At 43.4% G+C, this 19,158-nt stretch overlaps 1 protein-coding gene and 1 pseudogene across 1 annotated transcript in view; one reads left to right on the top strand and one right to left on the bottom strand.

The window, feature by feature from the left end:
* DDX10 (DEAD-box helicase 10) overlaps nucleotides 1-15,630 on the bottom strand; it is a 287,784-nt gene extending 272,154 nt beyond the window's left edge. Inside the window, exons 1-2 of the mRNA XM_024570953.3 lie at nucleotides 15,333-15,630; nucleotides 6,932-6,992 (exon numbers count right to left, since the gene is read on the bottom strand). Of these exons, the coding sequence (XP_024426721.2) occupies nucleotides 6,932-6,992; nucleotides 15,333-15,518 (247 nt within the window). The 5' untranslated portion in view covers nucleotides 15,519-15,630. The remainder of the gene's footprint in view (nucleotides 1-6,931; nucleotides 6,993-15,332) is intronic.
* On the top strand, nucleotides 226-6,779 carry LOC112314216 (cytochrome c oxidase subunit 7B, mitochondrial pseudogene; annotated as a pseudogene).
* Nucleotides 15,631-19,158: the final 3,528 nt, after the last annotated feature.

Here is a 19,158-nt window from a genome sequence, read left to right as displayed (position 1 = left end):
AAGGACAATAATAACAAACTAGTAAAACTTAAATGAATTAATATTGTTTCTTGTAGGTTTTTGTGATATTAAAAATGACTTGCCATAGTAAGATTTTTCAGGCTGAACTTTTTCTAAACCTTTTGCCATTTATAAAAAGCATCTAAGTTCTTTGCGAGGGTACTAGATACCAAGTTCCAACAAACCAGCAGCTGCAGTTGCTGCAGTCCTGTCTTCAGCTTCACGATGTTTCCATTGGCCAATAACCTGCTAAGTCGTCTCCCAGTTCAAAGCATTCAGCAAATAACGGCAAGGCAGATGCACCAGAACGGACACCTGACTCCCATGACAAATATGGTAATGCTGTCGTAGCTAGTGGAGCTGTTGAGAGCTAGACAATTATAAGCATTGCTAAGCAGAAAACCTCTTGAAGGTCACTAGAATGGATAAGGAAGAGAAACAAATCGTCATCTGAAATAAGCTTATCAACAGGAGACAGACAGATAGTTCCTCCTGAACCCAGAGCAAAACTCCTCCAGAGCTCAGAGCTATGCAGAGATAACAGCAACTCCTGCTTTTGTAACTTGCTTGCTTGCTTCTCACTGTATAAAAGAGCTAGCCTGTGAGCGTTTGGCGCGGCTCTCATCTGCAGCTCTTCTGAGCAAGTGTCTCCGGGACACATCGAGAGTCCGCCCCTGCGCAGGTTAAAAGAGTTGGCCATTAAAGTAACATCTCTGTAAACGTCCTGAAAGTCTCCGAACATCTGTTTCTTGCGTCAGTGGGTGCAACATTTTGGAGGCCCCAGCGGGATTCTCCCTAGGTGGAGGTCTGGTTCGGAAACTGAGAGGAGGACGCTGGCTCGAGCCAAGTAAGTATCTGGGAGGATCCTCTGTCTGTATCTGGGCTCCGGAGCAAAGTATTGCCTGAGGTGGTAGGCGGGACGCCGCTGTACCCCACCCAGGCCACCCAGGCCACCCCGGCCGGGACGCCGCCTGGGGCCTGGTTTCTGTTCTGTTCAGGTTGTGACCGGTCACGTCAGGGCTCGCAGCGAAGCGCAGCGGTGTGTCTGAGTATGAGTGCGGCCGCTTTGTTTGAGCGTGTGAGGACAGAGTGTGTGGCTCCACGGGCAACAGCCTACGGAGCGTGCGTGGGTCCTAACCTGCGGTTCCTTAGTCTGTCATACGGCATAACGGCTGGGAGTTTAACCCGGACTCTACGCGGGCAGCCTTAGCTAAGACAGACCTAAGTCCTCGCGAGAGGAGAGGCCAGGCGGACGAAGTGAAAGTAAATTGTCATTTCTGTTTGTTTTGTTTTGTTTGTTTGTCTCAGTTATGTGAAACTAACCCTTATGAAAATGGGCCAGCGGGAGTCCACCCCAAACTCCCTGCTTGATTGCATCTTGAATAACTTTTCTGATTTCCAGCGCCGTGCACGCGGCTACGGGAGCATGCAGCTCGATCCGGAGTTCCTGCAGACTCTTTGCCAGCTAGAGTGGCCGACTTTTGGTGTCGGATGGCCTGCAGAGGGGACTTTCGACCTCCCGGTATTGTTTGCAGTTCAGGCCACAGTTTATAGAGCCCCACACCCTGATCAGATAGTTTACATCGATGTGTGGGTAGACATAGCCCCAGACAAGCCAGGCTATATTCAGAAATGTCTAAGAAGGAGTGCCTCCTGCGGAAGAACGGTTCTGTTAGCCACGGGAAGAGGAAACAAAAGGAATTCCCGGAGCCCTCCGCGCCCAGAGGGCGGAGGGTGCCTAAACTCTACCCCCCCCCACTACCAGGACCTGGGGAGGACATCTTAGACCCCTTGAATGCGCTCCCTCCCTACCCTAGGAGGGAAGTACCGCATTCTACCCAGCCGGAGGAGGGAGGGACACTCGGGAGCCTTCCTCACACCCGAGGGGGAACTAGATAAGGGGAGGAGGCTCCAGTATCCCCAGCACCTCCGGCACTTCTGCCACTCCATGAGGCACCGCCCTGACCGGGTGCCCCTGCCGGAGCACCCCCTCGGTTGATATATCTTCCTTTCTCCACTAGTGATCTATATAATTGGAAACATCGGAACCCCCCGTTTTCTGAGAAACCTCAGGGTTTAATCTCCCTCCTGGAGACCATTTTTAGAATGCACCAGCCCACTTGGGATGATTGCCAGCAGATCTTACAGACCCTCTTTACCTCAGAGGAGAGGGATAGAATACTCTCAGGGGCCGCCAAGGCAGTTATGGGGGAAGAGGGAGAGACTGCGGCGGGAAGGAGGGAGGTGGAGGATATCCTGCCCAGTCAGCCCCCTGACTGAGACCCTAACACGAGCGGGGGAAGGGACGCGCTCCTTCAGTATCGCAGGGCTCTGTTGAGGGGATTAAAGGCAGCCGCTAGGAAGCCCACCAATTTTAGGAAGATTAGTGAAGTGATCCAGGGGAGGGAGGAATCTCCCGCTGCTTTCCTAGAAAGATTACTAGAGGCAGGTGTGGGAGTTCTTGGGAGCAGTAGGATATTGCCACCTCTGGATTCTAGGGTTTGCAGAATTGGCTAAGCCTCTCCATGAACTTACGAGGGGAAAAGAGGGAAATATAACTTGAACTGAAAAAGAGAACCGAGCCTTTGTGGCGCTTAAGGCAGCTTTGGTATCTGCACCTGCATTGGCTTTGCCAAATTTAGGAAAGCTGTTCCAACCGTGGCAGAAAACGGAGGCATTGCAAAGGGAGTGCTGAGCCAGGCTTTAGGACCCTGGGGAAGGCCTGTAGCCTATTTGTCCAGGAGATTGGACCCAGTAGCCTCAGGGTGGCCAGCCTGCTTGCGAGCTCTAGCTGCCACAGCCATGCTAGTGAAAGAGGCCAGCAAGCTCACCCTTGGACAGAATTTGCAGATAATTGGGGAGCATCATATAGAGAGAATTCTGAAATCCTCTCCTGATCGCTGGTTGTCTAATGCACGGCTAACTCAGTACCAGGTGCAGTTGCTGAATCCCCCAGCAGTCCAGTTCCTGAAAAGCGCAGCCCTGAGTCCAGCCACCCTGCTGCCAGCCCCTGATCCAACCATCATGCATAGCTGCCATGAAATATTAGAGCGGATCACAGGCGTGCGCCCAGACTTGCGGGATGAGGCATACGAAAAACCAGAGCTCATTCTGTTCTCAGATAGCAGTAGTTTCCTTAGGGAAGGGCAGCCCTACGCGGGGGCTGCAGTAACCACAGAAACTGAAGTCATTTGGCAGCAAGCCCTGCCAAAAGGAACTTCAGCCCAGAGGGCAGAGTTGATAGGGCGTTTGCAAGGTCTAATCTTCAGAAAGCTGCAGGATGTCCCTGCATATCTAGGGGCTTTGAGTAGAAGATGCCTGTACTGGTAGGGACTTTTAGCTACCACGGATTGAGTTTAACCACTGAGTTTAAGTACAGTCCTTCCCAGGGTGGGAAAGGAGCAGGGATTAAAGGTAAACTGTAGTTAAATCTAGATAGGCAAAAATATATAGAAAGGTTGTGAAAGTTTTAAACCTGGAGGAAAGGAAACCTCAACTACTTGTTTTCTGGTTTTATAGGAATGTAGTTTCATTTTGCTTCCGTTTCTGATCAGAAACCCCCTGTATCTGAAGACCTAGTTAGGGTCACCTGAAGACCTAGCGAAGGTTGCCTGTAACCGGTTAAAGAGAATGCCTTTGCCACTCGGGACCCAGGAAGGGTCATTTAGGCCTGATGTGTGTTTCAGCCTGAGGCAAAGGAGCATGTCTCTGCCAAGAGACCGGACCTGAATAGCATGTCTCTGCGGAGGCCCCAGTAGACGCACTGGTGCAAGAGGATGCCTCTACCTGTGTACTGTTCTTATAGAACTCTGTCTGTGTTTTAGATTTTGTTCTGTATCTTCTCTGAAAAGAAAATTGAGGATTCCAGGGATAGTAAAACTTCACACTCTGTAGGAAAGTGAACAAGGGAAAGTGCAAGATATATAAATGAAGAAGGTGTATGAAAGGATATCAGAAAGGAAAGGATTTTCCTTTGCACTTGGTATTTTTCTCCCTATCTGATCCCTCCAGAATTTGGCATTCTGAAGGAGTGAGTAATGACATAAGGTTTCTCTGCATAAATCCATTAAGACCAGTCATTAATAGTGGTTTGTTAACTGATACTTTGACTGGAATGTCACGCCTGAAGGAGGCATGTCTGGGTTCTGGTTGTCACCAGGAAGCCCTGAGGAACTGGGATTGACTTGCGAAGCTAGCAAAAGCCCACGAGAAGAAGCCTGGTACCTTGGTTAATTGTGCGGTTCGTGGCAGTCTTTCCAGGGAAGGAACGAAGGTTGCTTTCCTGAAAGATGGCTAGAAAGGAACCTGTAGGCACAACGGAAGCCTCAAGGATTTAAGTAAAATGCCTGGTACAGGCGAAGCCAGGTGGCAGATGTGTGGCTCTGCTTCTGTGCCCTGAGGGGCAGACTAAAGTCAGTCTAAAGGTTCCCTGAGTGAGTTCCAGCGGAGAGAACTTAAAGATCATAGGCAATCCAGGCTGCTCTTGGTATGTTTATGCAAACAAACAGGCAGAATTAAAAGTTGGACTCAAAGTAGTCTCTTTAATAATGATGAGGGTGATCTTAGGGAGAAAAATCATAGTCTAAGGAAAATCACAATGCTCAGTATTAGATATTAGAATCATGCAGCTAACTGTCTTAAAAGTCTGTTTTCATTTGAAAGTTAAAACTGGGTTTGTAATATCATCAAAGATGTTCAATTTATAGGCACGAAGGACCTGTCAAATTGCCACTGTTAGATGTCGTTGCAGCAAGGGCCTTGCAACTGAATGTCTTCCCAAAAGACAGTCTCACCAGCATAGAGACTGGCTTAGGAGTGGTTGTGTAAATTAACCTGTGTGTTCCTCCTTCTGTTTTCATAGGGCGTGGGACTATGGCCTTATTACCTGAGCAATTGGTTGCAGTATAGGCCTCACTTAAAGAGCCCACCTTCATCATCTCCCCCTAAGACTCAACTAGTTTAGTTAAACTAGGTAGTTTGGTTAGTGAAGGGTTCAGGAGGTCTGTAGGCTTCACTTCAGAGCTTATCTTCCCTTTTCTGTCCTAATAGCCAAAACAGAAAGGGCCCAGAGATCTGAAAGGAGGGAAATCCTGATATATTCCCCTCAGCCCGAGCGAAGTGTAGTGAGCCACAGGGTTTTAGATAGGTGTAGCATGTCTCATACACCTTCCTCCAGATGAGCCATTCTTTACCTAGGTGCCTGCCTTTGTTATTCAGTAATTATGATTTAATTGTGCCTTCCAAATCTCTTGCCAAATCTGTCACCTCCAGAATATGACGAGGATGCCAACTGTCCAGTAATGCCAGCCTTTGGACACCGAGCCTGCAACTTCGCAGTGACAGCCAACTGACTTGGATTCTGTAAGGTCCTTCCCCTTACAGGAAAGGACTCCCTCCATGCTGCACCCCCTTTCAGGGCACCCCGACCCAAGGTTAGGTAGGACAACGTCCATGTCCAGCCGGAAGCAGTTACAAGAAGACGAGACCTTCGTCCATTGTCCTTTATATAATTATAAAGGGGTTATATATCTGAAAGGAAGGATTGAAGCAGGGTGCAGCCAAGAGGAGGGCCCCAAGAAGGGATTTGTAATAGGATCCAGAACTCAAGGTATACCATTGTTTGCCACCAATTTCTTATCCAGAGTTTTGTGTAACTGGGTACATAATTCCCCAAGTGTATCTATGCAGGAAACCCAGATTTTGTTCTCCCCTCCAGGACTAGGGAGAAGAGAGTTCCGCTTATACCCATAGTAGCCACTGTGAGGATCTTAGGGTCCACCGCACTGAGTGCTGCAGCCCTCATTCAGGGAGAATTAGAGTTGAGACAGCTTTTGCAGATTTTCTCTAAGGACATATCTCTGCTGCAAGATCAAGTAGCTTATTTAGAAAGACAAGTAGATTCATTGGCAGAGGTAGCTCTCCAAAATCGGAGAGGATTAGATTTATTGTTCTTAAGGAGAAGAATTATGCGCAGCATTAGAAGAAACTTGTTGCTCTTATGCTAATCATTCAGGGATAATTAGAGATAGTATTAAGGTCTTAACCCAGAGACTGAAAGAACAAGAAAAGCTAGAAAAACCAACGTAGTACACAGGAATCTGTAAGATGTCCCCATAGCTGACTACCCTGATTTCCTCTATTAGTAGGCCTTTATTAATTATACTCCTGTTTAACTTGTAGCCCCATCGTCATTAGTATGATTCAAGGATTTGACTCATAAGTGCCAACAAGGAAATGGGGGAATGTTGAGAGCTAGACAATTATAAGCATTGCTAAGCAGAAAACCTCTTGAAGGTCACTAGAATGGATAAGGAAGAGAAACAAATCGTCATCTGAAATAAGCTTATCAACAGGAGACAGACAGATAGTTCCTCCTGAACCCAGAGCAAAACTCCTCCAGAGCTCAGAGCTATGCAGAGATAACAGCAACTCCTGCTTTTGTAACTTGCTTGCTTGCTTCTCACTGTATAAAAGAGCTAGCCTGTGAGCATTTGGCGCAGCTCTCATCTGCAGCTCTTCTGAGCAAATGTCTCCGGGACACATCGAGAGTCCGCCCCTGCGCAGGTTAAAAGAGTTGGCCATTAAAGTAACATCTCTGTAAACGTCCTGAAAGTCTCCGAACATCTGTTTCTTGCGTCAGTGGGTGCAACAGAGCCACTTTCTGTGTTGCTACGTGGACACATAGAGCAACACAAATTGGAATAGAATGGAATCTGTCCCCTGCTGGCACAGTCACCCCAAAGGAATGGAGAGATGAGAAATCATCCCAGCTGGTATAACTGTCTCAAAACCAACTCATAATTGATGTCAAGTGAAGGCACTGTGTACCCATTAAAATATGGCATGATCTAAGAAATAAAGTACATTTAAAACGTTTTCTATAAACAAGCATCAAAAACTCCAACCTGTCCCAAGATCATAGTGTACCTACCTTTCAACGTTTTCTTAGATATGGGGAAATCTGAAAATCTTTTAATTTCATTTACATTTATCTGAAAAGAAAAAGGGGACTATGTCAGATAAGACAAAATAACATACTACACAACTGATTTGTTTCATAACAACTTTTTTTTTTTTTTTTGGCCTAGCTCACTGTTAGTACAACAGGATTAAATTAAATCATCAACTCTAACTGAAAATCATTATTCCTTTTGCAAGGAAACATGCCTTGAGGAAGCTGTTATCCAAAATATAAGTTTGTAACAATTTCAAATGGCAAAAAAAAAAGCCTTCATTCACTCAATACATATACTACTGCAATACCTTGAATATCCTGCACCTCTAAAATGTTAACACTGAAAGTCATCACCACATCAATTTTAGGAAGAAAATCTACTCTCAGCCCATCCTTCAAGGAGTATCAGTTTAAAAATAAGAGGTAAAATGACTATAAACCACAGACCATGGTAAGAATAGTTCTATTTACACACTTTGGAGAATAGATTTAAGTTAGTTGGAGAAATATACCGTGTCAACACAAACCTTTCAAAGTTTAACCATAAATCAGTGGTGTGTGAAATCCAACCTGACAACTACTTATTTGGGAGTATGCTGAATGAGGGGTATTATTTAATAACCAGGGAAGTGTCTCTGTCACACTCTGAAGCCACAGTAAGTGACCCTGTGTCCTTCAACTTCACATTATCTATGTGCATTACTGATGTTCTTTATTGGCATCAACCCAATTTTCTGAATTTCATTTTGGCTCCTCAGGGGAATTATTTTACTACAGATGCTGAAAGCAACTACTGTTCAAATCTGGGAACCGGCTGTCAAATTATTCATGATTCACAAAATGGGGAGGCTGCATTTGTAAGGTTCATTTATTTAAATTATACTCCAGGCAGTAAGGGATGACAACTTGTACTTCTTTTTATAGTCTACACACCTTCTTTCCCAAGATTTTTACTGTAGCCCACATAGCATTACTCTCTGGTGCCCAATGCTGAAATCACAAACATTAAAGCATTACCTAAATCCCTATAAGTCATTCCAGATAAAGTTGGAGAGAAGACAGAATCAGTGTACCAGCATTAGAAAAAGAAAATTATCTCATTTGGAAAGTAATCTTCCAAAGGACACTAAAATTAGGTGCGATATGTACGGTCCACCCTGGCATGTGTGCTATTAACAGCTAAAAAGCTGTTTTCACATAGAATGGAAAGCTTACAGAAGCTAGACAGGCAACGTACTCTTGAATCCCTCTCAGAGATACAGTACAGGCAAAGGGGCTATTCAAATGAAACACTGCACACCTTTCTAAAGTCCATTAACCTGGAAGGAGAGTCTGGAAGAATACTGTTCCAGCACTCTATCAGCCACGACAATGTAAAGCTATAAACTACAATCTTACAAAGAAATCACCAAAAAACCAAAGGACATTTTTATTTTGCTAATGCTCTAGAACAAGGGCCAGCAAAGTATGGCCCACAGGTCCAATCCAATTTGGTGCCTATTTCTGTAAATACAGTTTTACTGGAACACAGCTACAACCACTCATTTACATATTGTCTATGTAGTTGTGACAGACAGGATATGGCCCACACCTAGTACAGGCATACCTCAGAGATACCACAGGTTCAGTTCTACAATACTACAATAGAGCGGGAATTGCAATAAAGGGAAGTAGTCTTTTTGCTCATGGAGGATCTTGCCTTCAGTTTGCAAAAGAGGAACACCTGTGAAGTGCAATAAAACCAGATATGTCTGTATTGACTGGCCCTTAACAGAAAAGGTTTGCTGACTGTGTTCTAGAAGACTCTCAATTATACTCCCAAGAACACTTAGAAACCACAACAGAAGATAGCTTTGGTTCCTACAAACAAAATAACACTCTCTTTGCCATTCCCTTCATCCCTCGCTTTTCTTAGAAAAATCACTCGTCTTTCCAACCTTCACACTCCCCCTAAAATCTATAGCATTCCTCTGAAATCGAAGAACAGATATTTCAGTGGTGGTACCTATTAAAGACTACCAACATTGGTGAGTAAGTTGGAGGAGGCAGAGTGAAAAATACAGTGGATTATCACTTAACCACGCTCTTATTACAGGCACATCTCATTTTATTGGGCTTCACTTTACTGGGCTTCACAGATGTTGCATTTTTTAAAAATATTTTTTTTTAATTTATTTATTTTTAGAGAGGGGAAGGGAGGGAGAAAGAGAGGGAGAGAAACATCAATGTGTGGTTGTCTTTCAAGCCCCCGCTACTGGGGACCTGGCCCACAACCCAGGCATATGCCCTGACTGGGAATTGAACCGGAGACCCTTTGGTTCTGCGTCCGGCGCTCAATCCACCGAGCCACACCAGCCAGGACCAGATGTTGCATTTTTAACAAACTGAAGGCAAGACCCTCCACCAGCAACAAGATTACAGCTCACTTTATTGTGATGGTCTGGAAAGAGCCTGCCGTGTCTCCGTGGTATGCTGTATACTTCTTACAACTCTCCTTTATCACAAAAATGAATAAATGCTTTTAAATCCCAGAGCAGGAGAAAAAAGTATAAAAACCTAGAATGCTCCACCTATTGCAATCAGTGAAGAAAGTCAATCTGCTTCAAATTATACCAAAATTCTGATTAAGAAAAAACAAACCTGGATTAGAATAGAATGCACACTGCCTATATAGCACAGCTGATTATGATATAAGTCTAAATCAATCTCAGATACAGAGAGTTTAAGTCATTCAGTAACAGTGAAAAGAGTTGCTCAACATCTCTTAGAGCTTCAGTCCCATTAGTCTGTGGTTGCCTTAGAAATTCACCACCCAGATCTCCCACTGCAAGGCGCAGAGTTGACTGGCAAAGCCAGCAGTCACTCCCTAGGTCCACCACTGAAAAAGCCATGCTCCCCTAGCCTGCTCCCAATGACTGAACACTGCAGCACTAGGGCTACAGACCCATTCCAAGGACAGGAAATTCCTCTAATGGACAACTTTTGCTCGCACTGCCTGAAGCTTTCTTCAAACTATGCTGCAACTGGAGACACTTTCTCCCTGTTCTTCCTTCCATCCTCTCTCCTTTCCTTTCCTATTTCTGTTCCCTCTCCTTCATGTTCAGACAGCCGCCCCCCAAAAAACTCTCCAACTCACTTCATCCCATCTTGGCATCTGCCTCTCAGAGGACCCTAGACCTAGACTCGGTATACCAAGAATCTCCTACCTGGTCTCTTGGCCTCCAGACAATTTACAGCTTGGATATGTTCTCCAACTGCCCACCCCCCCACACCTGAAACACCTCACTACTTCCAGATACAGCCTCCGAGCATGGCCTCTATAAATTTCCCATTGTTGCTGTAACAAATTACCACAAAGTTGGCTTAAACCAACATAAATTTATTAACCTACAATTATGAAAGACAGAAGTCCAAAATGAGTCTCACTCAGCTAAAATCAAGCTGTTGTCAGGGCTGCATTCTTGCTGGTGACTCTAGTAGAGAATCCATTCCCTTGCTTTTTCCAGTTTCTAGAGGCTGCCCCTTGCCTTGGCTTATGGCCCCTTTCCATCTTCAAAGCCAGACAGCAATGAACGGGCAAGTCTCTGTCCTTTCACAGCACTCTGACACTGACTCTTCTGCCTCCTTCCTTCACATTTAAGGATCCTTAGGTGATTGATTACATTAGGCCTACCTGGATAACCCAGATCAACCACCCTATTTTAAGGTCAACTGATTAGCAACGTTAATACCCCATGACATGTAACTTATTCATAGGTTCTGGTGACATCTTTAGGAGGCCATTATTCTATCCACAAAAGCCTCCTAAACCAATCACAGTCCACCTCCAACTGTCTTCTCCAACCTCATCTGAAGCCAATCCAGGAGCACAAATCACACTCCAAAGAACAGTTCCCCCCTCATAAGACATCATGTATTTTCACATCTTTTTGTATTTCCTCATGTTGCTCCCTCCTCCTTCAATGTCCTTGCCAATAATTTTTACTGGAGAACACATCACTCAAGAACTAGTTCCACTCATGACTACCACAAACCAATGAATGGACAGTTTGCACACTACACAAAGTCCTCCGGTAAGGCTGAGGTATGGGGCTGAAACCCAACCCACATTCAGCTCCATCAGCCAGGCCTGAGGCTACAACCACCAGGAGGATGGGTGCCCAGAAGAAACACCTTTTCCTAATTCATCTGGCCAAAAGGGGGTGCTGTACAGAATAACACAACCTCCCCCCCCAATTACACCACCTTCTAAGACCACAGCACTGTACATTATTTATTACAACACTTGTCAAAATGTAGCTATCCCACCCACCTCGCTGGAGACACAGACAAGTTTTATTCCATCTATGTGTCCCTAGACCTCAACAAGTACCTGTCAAACTGCTTCAAAATGTTTCTAAATCGAATTGCTCAGTGAAGCTATTGAGCACCACCTGTGTACTACAGCACTGTAATAAGCCTTATACAAAAAAAAAAGAAGTCTTATATACAAATGCCAGGAGCCATATGGTGAACGTCTGCCCCTTAGTTACCTACAGAATAACGAATCTTCTTTGATGTACTGTAGTATTGCTAGCTCTGGATTACACTCTGCATTTTTTCCTTGACAAGGTCTTAAGAAAATATTTCGAAGATTTAAAAAACTAAAACAGAACACTACTTAAGGGAAAAAAATGGTCTTTCAACTCAGTGAAAAGACTGAAAAGATGTAAATATTTGTACACTGCAACACGGTAAGTAAGTGTAGTGCTTTGGAGCTCTGGCGTCAGATTTAGAATACCTAGGTTAGAACTTGTCATTAACTTTCTCACTTGCTGTTTAACCTTGCACAAATTATTTAACCTCACTGGGCCTTAAAGTTTCTTCACCTGTATAATGGAAACAATCTCATAAGGTTGTTTGTTGTGAAGATACGGCAAGTCGACATATAAAAAAAACTTAGTAAAGTTAGTAATTTAAAACAAGACACAAAAAGAAGGGACCAATGTTATCAACTAGAATAAACTCATCTGGAAAAGGTCACTATACACCAAACAACATCTAAACACCAACTGAGCACTTACTCAAAGACGAGCACTGTATGACCACTCTCTGGGGAGAGGCAGATGAATGCATGAATGGTGTCTGACTTTCAGAGGTTTATGGTCTAGTGGGAGAGTTAACAAAAAAGCCAATCATCACAGCCTGGAGATACATACTATAATAAAGGTATATACAAAGTGCTACAGAAGCACAGCAGCCCCAACTCTAACTACAGAGGGCAGGAAGAGAAGTTTAAATCTTGGAGGACAAGTAGGAGTCCCCAGTGTGGAGGAAGGGGGTCCTCACTGCAGTGGTAACATCAAGTAATAGGAAAAGACATGTCGAGGAACACAAGCAATTCACAAAAATTCAAGCTGTTCTTTCAGGTATGCCTATCACAGACTGCTTGCTTTACATACATTACCTCATTTAAGACTTACAACACCTTTGGTGGTTAATAATCTCTGCTGAATGAAGAAATTGAGGCTCAGGAACATTATGAAATATGGTTAAGTCAATACTCAAACTGAGATTTAAACCAGGTCTGCCTGACCGCAAATAACTTACTCTTTCAGAGCACTAGAGCATGTTGACATTAATTTATTTGACCATTTTCCTGAAAGCAATTGTGAGCCAAGGAAAAGTTTTGATCAGGATTTAAGTGCCCTGATTTTCACCTTGGAAAAATCATTCTAGCAGCAGAATGGAGGACAGCTTAGTGATAAGGCCTAAAGGCCAAATCCCATCAGCCACCTGTTTTAGTAATTGAAGTTTTGCTAGAACACAACTAACCAGTGTACACCCATTTGTTTAAGTATTTACATGCCAGTTTTTGTGTTATAGTGCCAGAGTTGAGTAGATCCACCCTCCTGACCCACAAAGCTGAAATCATCTACTATATGGTCCTTCACAAAAAGTTTGCTGGCCCTTATTATAAGCAATAGCTACTGCAGTAACCAGGCAAGAAATGATGGGGCCTGAACCAGTGCGCCGCAGTGGGGATGGAGAAGCATTTGAAAAACCTAAGAAGCAGAACAGATCACCAGGGTGACTGATGGGATATGAGTGGGAAGACGGAAGTCACTAGAATTACTCCTAGGTCTCTAGCTTAGCAGTCTGCTTAGATGGTAGGCTAGGATGTGCAAGGCTAAATAAGAGTCCCCAAATATGTCCATATCCTAACCCCTAGAACTGTGAATGCCACCTTATATGGCAAAAGTGACTTTGCTCATGTGACTAATGATCTGGAGATTTAAAGACTATCCTCGATTATCTGCCTGGTCCCAGAAGTGTACTTATTAAAAACAGCAGAAGTACATTTGACACAGAACAGGAGAAGGCAATGTGTCCAAAGAGGCAGAGATTGGAGTGATGGAGCCATGAGCCAAGGAATGCAAACAGCCCCTAGAAGCTAGAAGAATCAAGAAACTGTCCCCTAGAGCCTCCAGAGCAAGTGTACCCGTTCACACCTTGATTTCAGCCCAGTGAAACTGATTTCAGACTTCTGTCTTCCAGAACAGTGACAGAAGAAATTTCTGTTGTTTTAAGTCACTGAGTTTGTGGTAAATTGTTACAGTGGCAATAAGGAACTAATGCAGAGAACTGTGAATTTAGAAAGAAAAGATAATGAGCTCAGTTTTGGACTTGTGGCACCTAAGATATCCTATGACACAAGTAAATATATCCAAGAAAGTCAGGAAAAAAGGATACAAACCCAGAAGAGCTCTGGGTAGAATACAAGAAGAAGGAGCCATTGGTCCAAACGAATAAACCTTGGGATTATACCAGGGAACAGAGTGGGAAGAAGCAAGGGCTGAGGCTATACTATACCCCCTAAAATTCCAGTCTTTGATGAACAGTCAAAAATACAATGTCTGGCACAAATAACACCCCTTCTTTAACTACCAAATCGTATGCATATAATTCTGAGTGTCATAACAATATCACACTGAAGCGCATCATATTGACAATTTAGGTGAAATGTTCAAATTAAAACTATAAATTATTACACCCATATTATTAACCTACCAACCACACTCAAGCAGGAGTTACTTCTAGAGGACACTGTACAATCTAGTAATAATTTACAATGGCCTCTTGAAGTGCTATGTATATAGCAGCAGCAGTAATAATGTAACAGCTAATATATGCAATGTTTACGTGTCAAGCATTGTGCAGAATGCTTTGTGTGCGTTCTTACTAACTCCGCACAACAACTTAAAAGGTAAATATTATTATGCCTTTTAAAGACAAAAAAGGGAAAGCCAACACAGTAATTGCCCAAAGTCACTCTGAGCAAAAGCTAGGATTAGACTATCATCATCTTAACTCAAAAGCCGAAACAAACTCTAAGCTCTATCTAACCTTACTGGTGATCTAAGAGTTTAAAGAAAAACTGTACCAGCATAACACATGGTGACTTTAAGTCCAGAAATGTTCCAATGTTAAATCCCTGATTATGCTGCACTAGAAGGGGGTAATCACTGAGAGGCTGTGTGAGGTGGGTAAAGGCCAAAAAACATAGGAAGCGGAGGGAAGGAAAACTCAAGTACTGACTGCCCCAAGGAGCCTGAGGGGGGAAGAGGTCAAGAGATCAAAATACTAACTACTGGAAAACTCATCTAGGAATATCAGCTACAAGGCGGGATGGAACATACTGGAAACAGACCAGAAGTCCAGTTTTTCTATGCCAGCTCTTGGGTGGGGGCATAAAGCAAGTAGAGAAAATGAGACAGGCACAGGAAGGAAGATGGATGAAGCTGAGGCATGCAAGTCTGGCATAACGGTTAAAAGCAAAGGCTTTGGAATCAGAAAGACATAGGTCTCAGTTCCAATTCCACATCACCTACTAAGCTTAGGACAAGTTTCTTATCCTCTCGGAGCCTCAATGTTTTCATCTGTAAAATAGGAATAAAACCCGTATCTCAGATCAAATCAAATAATGTTAAGCACATGCTGAGTGGCTTAAAATGCAGATGTCATTATTACCGTTATTGTCTTTACTATTATCACGCACATTACTGAAACTATTACAGCATTAATCTCCCCTACTCTTAAGTACGATTGCATTTCTACTATTTTATCAAGAACAGTGCGGTTAGCAGAAGAGCAGCCAGGACTTCCTAGAGGCCGGGGTTGTGGCACCGAGCAGATCACCTGTAGGTAACCCCACTCCCTTCACCAGCCCAGAGGAGTATCGCTGATTCCCCAGGCCTGGTCCCCACTGACCAGTCCGCCCCCTCCCCTCTGCAGCTCAGCACCGCAGCGACACGCAGCCTAGCTGCCGGCCCACCCCACTCACCACCCCACGCACATCAGCCACTGCCCCGCGTCCCCTCCCCGGCGCCGGCCTTACCTTCTCGTAGTTCTGCATGAGGCGGCTGATAGTCTCGCGCTCGACCTGCCACTCGGGTTTCTTCAGCTGCTTCCTCAACTGCTTCTTTTTACTCTGTTTATGGCTGTGTTTCTTCTTCCAGCGGTTGAAGCTCTGCACCGGATCAGGCCGGGCTCCCACATCCCGAGAGTCGGCAGTTTTGCCCATCGCAGAGACCGAACTTGAGGTGGCGGCGGCGGAGGCTGAAGCGCGGCCGCCCAGTCAGCTCCACACACAAGACGCTCCCGGCCGAGGGGAGAGGACGCGGAACCAGCGTGGGGAAAGAGAACAACGGCGCATGCGCAAAGCCGGAAACCCGCCCTCGAGCTTAGAACCCCGGTCACGCGCCATTGGGGGCAAAGGAAAGACAGGATTGTGATTGGTGACTTCAACACCTCGGGGCGTAGCGGAGCAATCCCGGGGAAACGGAGGCGGAGCGATTTGAGGAAGAAGGCGGAGTTCAGTGATTCCGGGTGCACGAGGACTCTTTAAACGAGCGCTTCCGCGCTAGTTGCCGTTATTATGGTGACGTCAGAACTAGTCAGCACTAAGGGGTTGTTCACGCCTGCTCCGGGTTTACCTGGGCGGAGCGTGTGTGTGTGTGTGCGCGCGCAGGCTGAGATCTGTGAATTAGAACTGTAAGATTCGTTCCCCATATTTCGGCCCAGGGAGCCAAAGGATTTACCCGAAAATGAAGCAGCTAATTCATAACTTCTGATTTTCATCCGCTGCAGGTACCTCCCTGGGAATGAAAGGTTTTTTTCCCCTTTTTCTGGCCTCTCAAACTCTGCATACTGCAGGTAACGAGAGTCATACTGAATTTGCCTTAAAATGCTATTATGAAGACGAAATGATAACTAAAAATAATGAACTAAAAGAAATATTGTTAGCTATGTAAGTGAATTTGCTTTCAATGGATAGCTTTTTGGCACATTAACCTAGAGCATTCACAGGAATACAGTGGATGGAAGTGAGGACAGAGTTGTGGCAAGGAAAACAGGGAGATTAGGTTCGAAATTCACAGGGAGCTTGCTCAAATTCCCTTTACAACTCCACCCCCAACCACTGCCTACCTTCTACAGAAGAAGGCTTTGTGGGGTAGAGGGGGTGAACTAGATAATTTCCACGCTCAGTGTCACTAGATGGGGTGTAAAGCTCAATGAGGGGAGGTTGTATTAAAGTATATATACATCTACAAAAAATTAAAAATAGAGCTACTATATAATACAGCAACTCTGCTTCGGAATATATACACAGAGAATTGAAAGCAGGGTCTGGAAAAGATATTTGTATACCCGTGTTCATAGCAGCATCATTCACAATTGCCAAAAGGTGGAAGCAACCCAAGTGTCCATCCAGGAAAAATGGATGAAGAAAATGTGATATATACACGCAATGGAATATTATTCAGCCTTAAAAAAAAAAGAAGTTCTGACAATGCAACAATGTGAATAAACCTTGAGGATATTATACTAAGTGAAAGAAGACAGTGCCAGAAAAGAACCAATAATAATGTATGGTTCTACTTATATGAGATACTTAGGGTAGTCAAAATCACAGTGAAAATGAAATGGTGGTTGCCAGGGGCTGGAGGAAGTGGGCCATCGGGAGTTACTGTTTAATGAGTATAAAGTTTCAGTTTTGTAAGATGAAAAGAGTTCTGGAGACTGGTTGCACAACAATGTGAATATTTAACATCACTGAACTGTATACTTACAAAGGTTTAAATGGTAAATTTTATGTGCATTTTACCAAATTTTTTAATTGTTTCTAATTTTTGTGAGGTATATGTACAGAACAATGAGGCTCTAGAGTCTCATTTTTCTCGTAAAGCAGAAGCAGCCAGGGATATATACACCTCAGGCCAAAAAAAAAAAAAAAAAAACCCTGGAAAATTAGTCTCTAGGGAAGTTGACTGCCCTAAGACCTGGATATAACTGCATTTAAGCAGCTGTCCAACAAATGGCAGGTCACTAACCTCCCCGCTGGCACTTCAGTGAAATCTGCCAGTTAATAAGCCCTTCCATGCACTCATTGCTTCTAATCAGGTTTATTCAAATATAAAAGAATAGCCAAAGACCACCGAACACTTCAGGAAATCCTTTAACTTAATGGTTAAGAGCTAAAACTAATAAACCAATGCAGGGAGCAAAAGAAATCTTCAAAAAGTATTATTAATATTTTAAAAAGATAAGGCATTTATCCATGAATAAGAACAGAAACTATTCAAAGAAGGAAAAAGAACTCTTAACAAAAGTCATTTTGTTTGTTACATAAATAAAATTTTAACATAAATTAGAAAATTCAAAGTTTAATTACAATTAAAAACTTAATTATCACATTCCAAAGTCATTAGGATTTAATAATTTGTAATAAAAATAGTTCACATCTTGATTGCATAAAATGTCATCTTTAGGATGGTTTCCATGCTTATTTTCTCCAATACCTTATTTTCTGTAGAAATGGCCCCTAGACAGGCTTTCAGTTAGGACATTGATGATGTTAAAAAGTTTTGAACACATTTGAACTTTGAGGCTCTACATTCTCCACTATCAACCAAAATGGACAAAGCTCCTAAAGGGCTGAAAAGAATTTGGAAATGTGCCTGTTAACTGCTACTAAAAATAAAGGCAAAACTTCAGTCGGGGTAGGGTTTACATTAAAGTTTAGGAGGGAAAAGCATTAGTTCCTCACATATGGATATCCCATTTAATACTATTCATCAGTTAGTTTCTACCATAAATTTTTACATAGTTATGGTTGTTACTCATAATTCTTCAAATACCTATTTCTCTAAGACTCTGAAAAGACTTTATATACTTTTTAGTATATTAAAACTTTTTTTAAAAAGATTTTCTTCTTTGAGAAAGCATGGAAACAATGATACCCCAGTAATGATGAACACAGTTGTCACCAGATGTAGGTTTGTAAATACCTTTTTGGAGGAGGGGAAGGACCAGTAATCCCATTTTAGTTTTTCTTTATCTTTATTGTTGACACTATTGCATATGCCCCTATTTCACCCCCATTGCCCCCCTAATCTCAGCCCCCACTCCACCTCCCCTCTGGCCACTACTGTTGGCTGTGTCTGTGGGTTATACATATATGTTCTTTGGCTAATCCCTTCACATTCTTTCATTCAGTTCCCCCCTTCCCTCTCCCTTCTGACAGCTCTCAGTCTATTCCATGTATCCATGGCTCGGTTTCTATTTTGTTCATTAGTTTATTTTGTTCATTAGATTCCACATGTAAGTGAGATCATATGGTATCTAAATACTTTATTTTTTAAAAATCAAATGAACAGAGTTCTTTGGAGAAATAGCTAATTCCAGGATAGGGTAGAGAAATTACTGGATGAGCCTGGAATGTCTTGAAGTGCCAGAAAAGAAAGAAGAGGCAAAAAAAAAAAAAAATGATAGGAAGAGAGGATACAGCTCTACTTCTTGACCTAGGTGGTAGTTTCAAGAATGTTTGCCTAATAATACTTCATTAGGCTCTCTACTCCTTTTATATACTTTCCTATAGGTATATTTTTAAATGGTTTAAAATATAAAATTACACATCAAAAGAATCATGCCAAATTTGTACTTTGAAAATAATTTTTTTAATTTTGTTTGTTTATTTTTAGACAGAGGAAGAGAAGGAAAGAGGGAGAGAGAAACATCAATGTGGGTTGCCTTTCCCACACCCCCCACTGGGGACCTGGCCCGCAACCCAGGCATGTGCCCTAGACTGGGAATCAAACCAGAGATCTTCTGGTTCACAGGCCAACACTCAAGCCACTGAACCACACCAGCCAAGGGCTGAG

The sequence above is a fragment of the Desmodus rotundus genome, chromosome 5 (assembly GCF_022682495.2).
Source record: "Desmodus rotundus isolate HL8 chromosome 5, HLdesRot8A.1, whole genome shotgun sequence".
NCBI classification, from domain to species: domain Eukaryota; kingdom Metazoa; phylum Chordata; class Mammalia; order Chiroptera; family Phyllostomidae; genus Desmodus; species Desmodus rotundus.
Note: the sequence above shows the minus strand (reverse complement) of the source record. Positions and strands in the feature narration are given on the sequence as shown.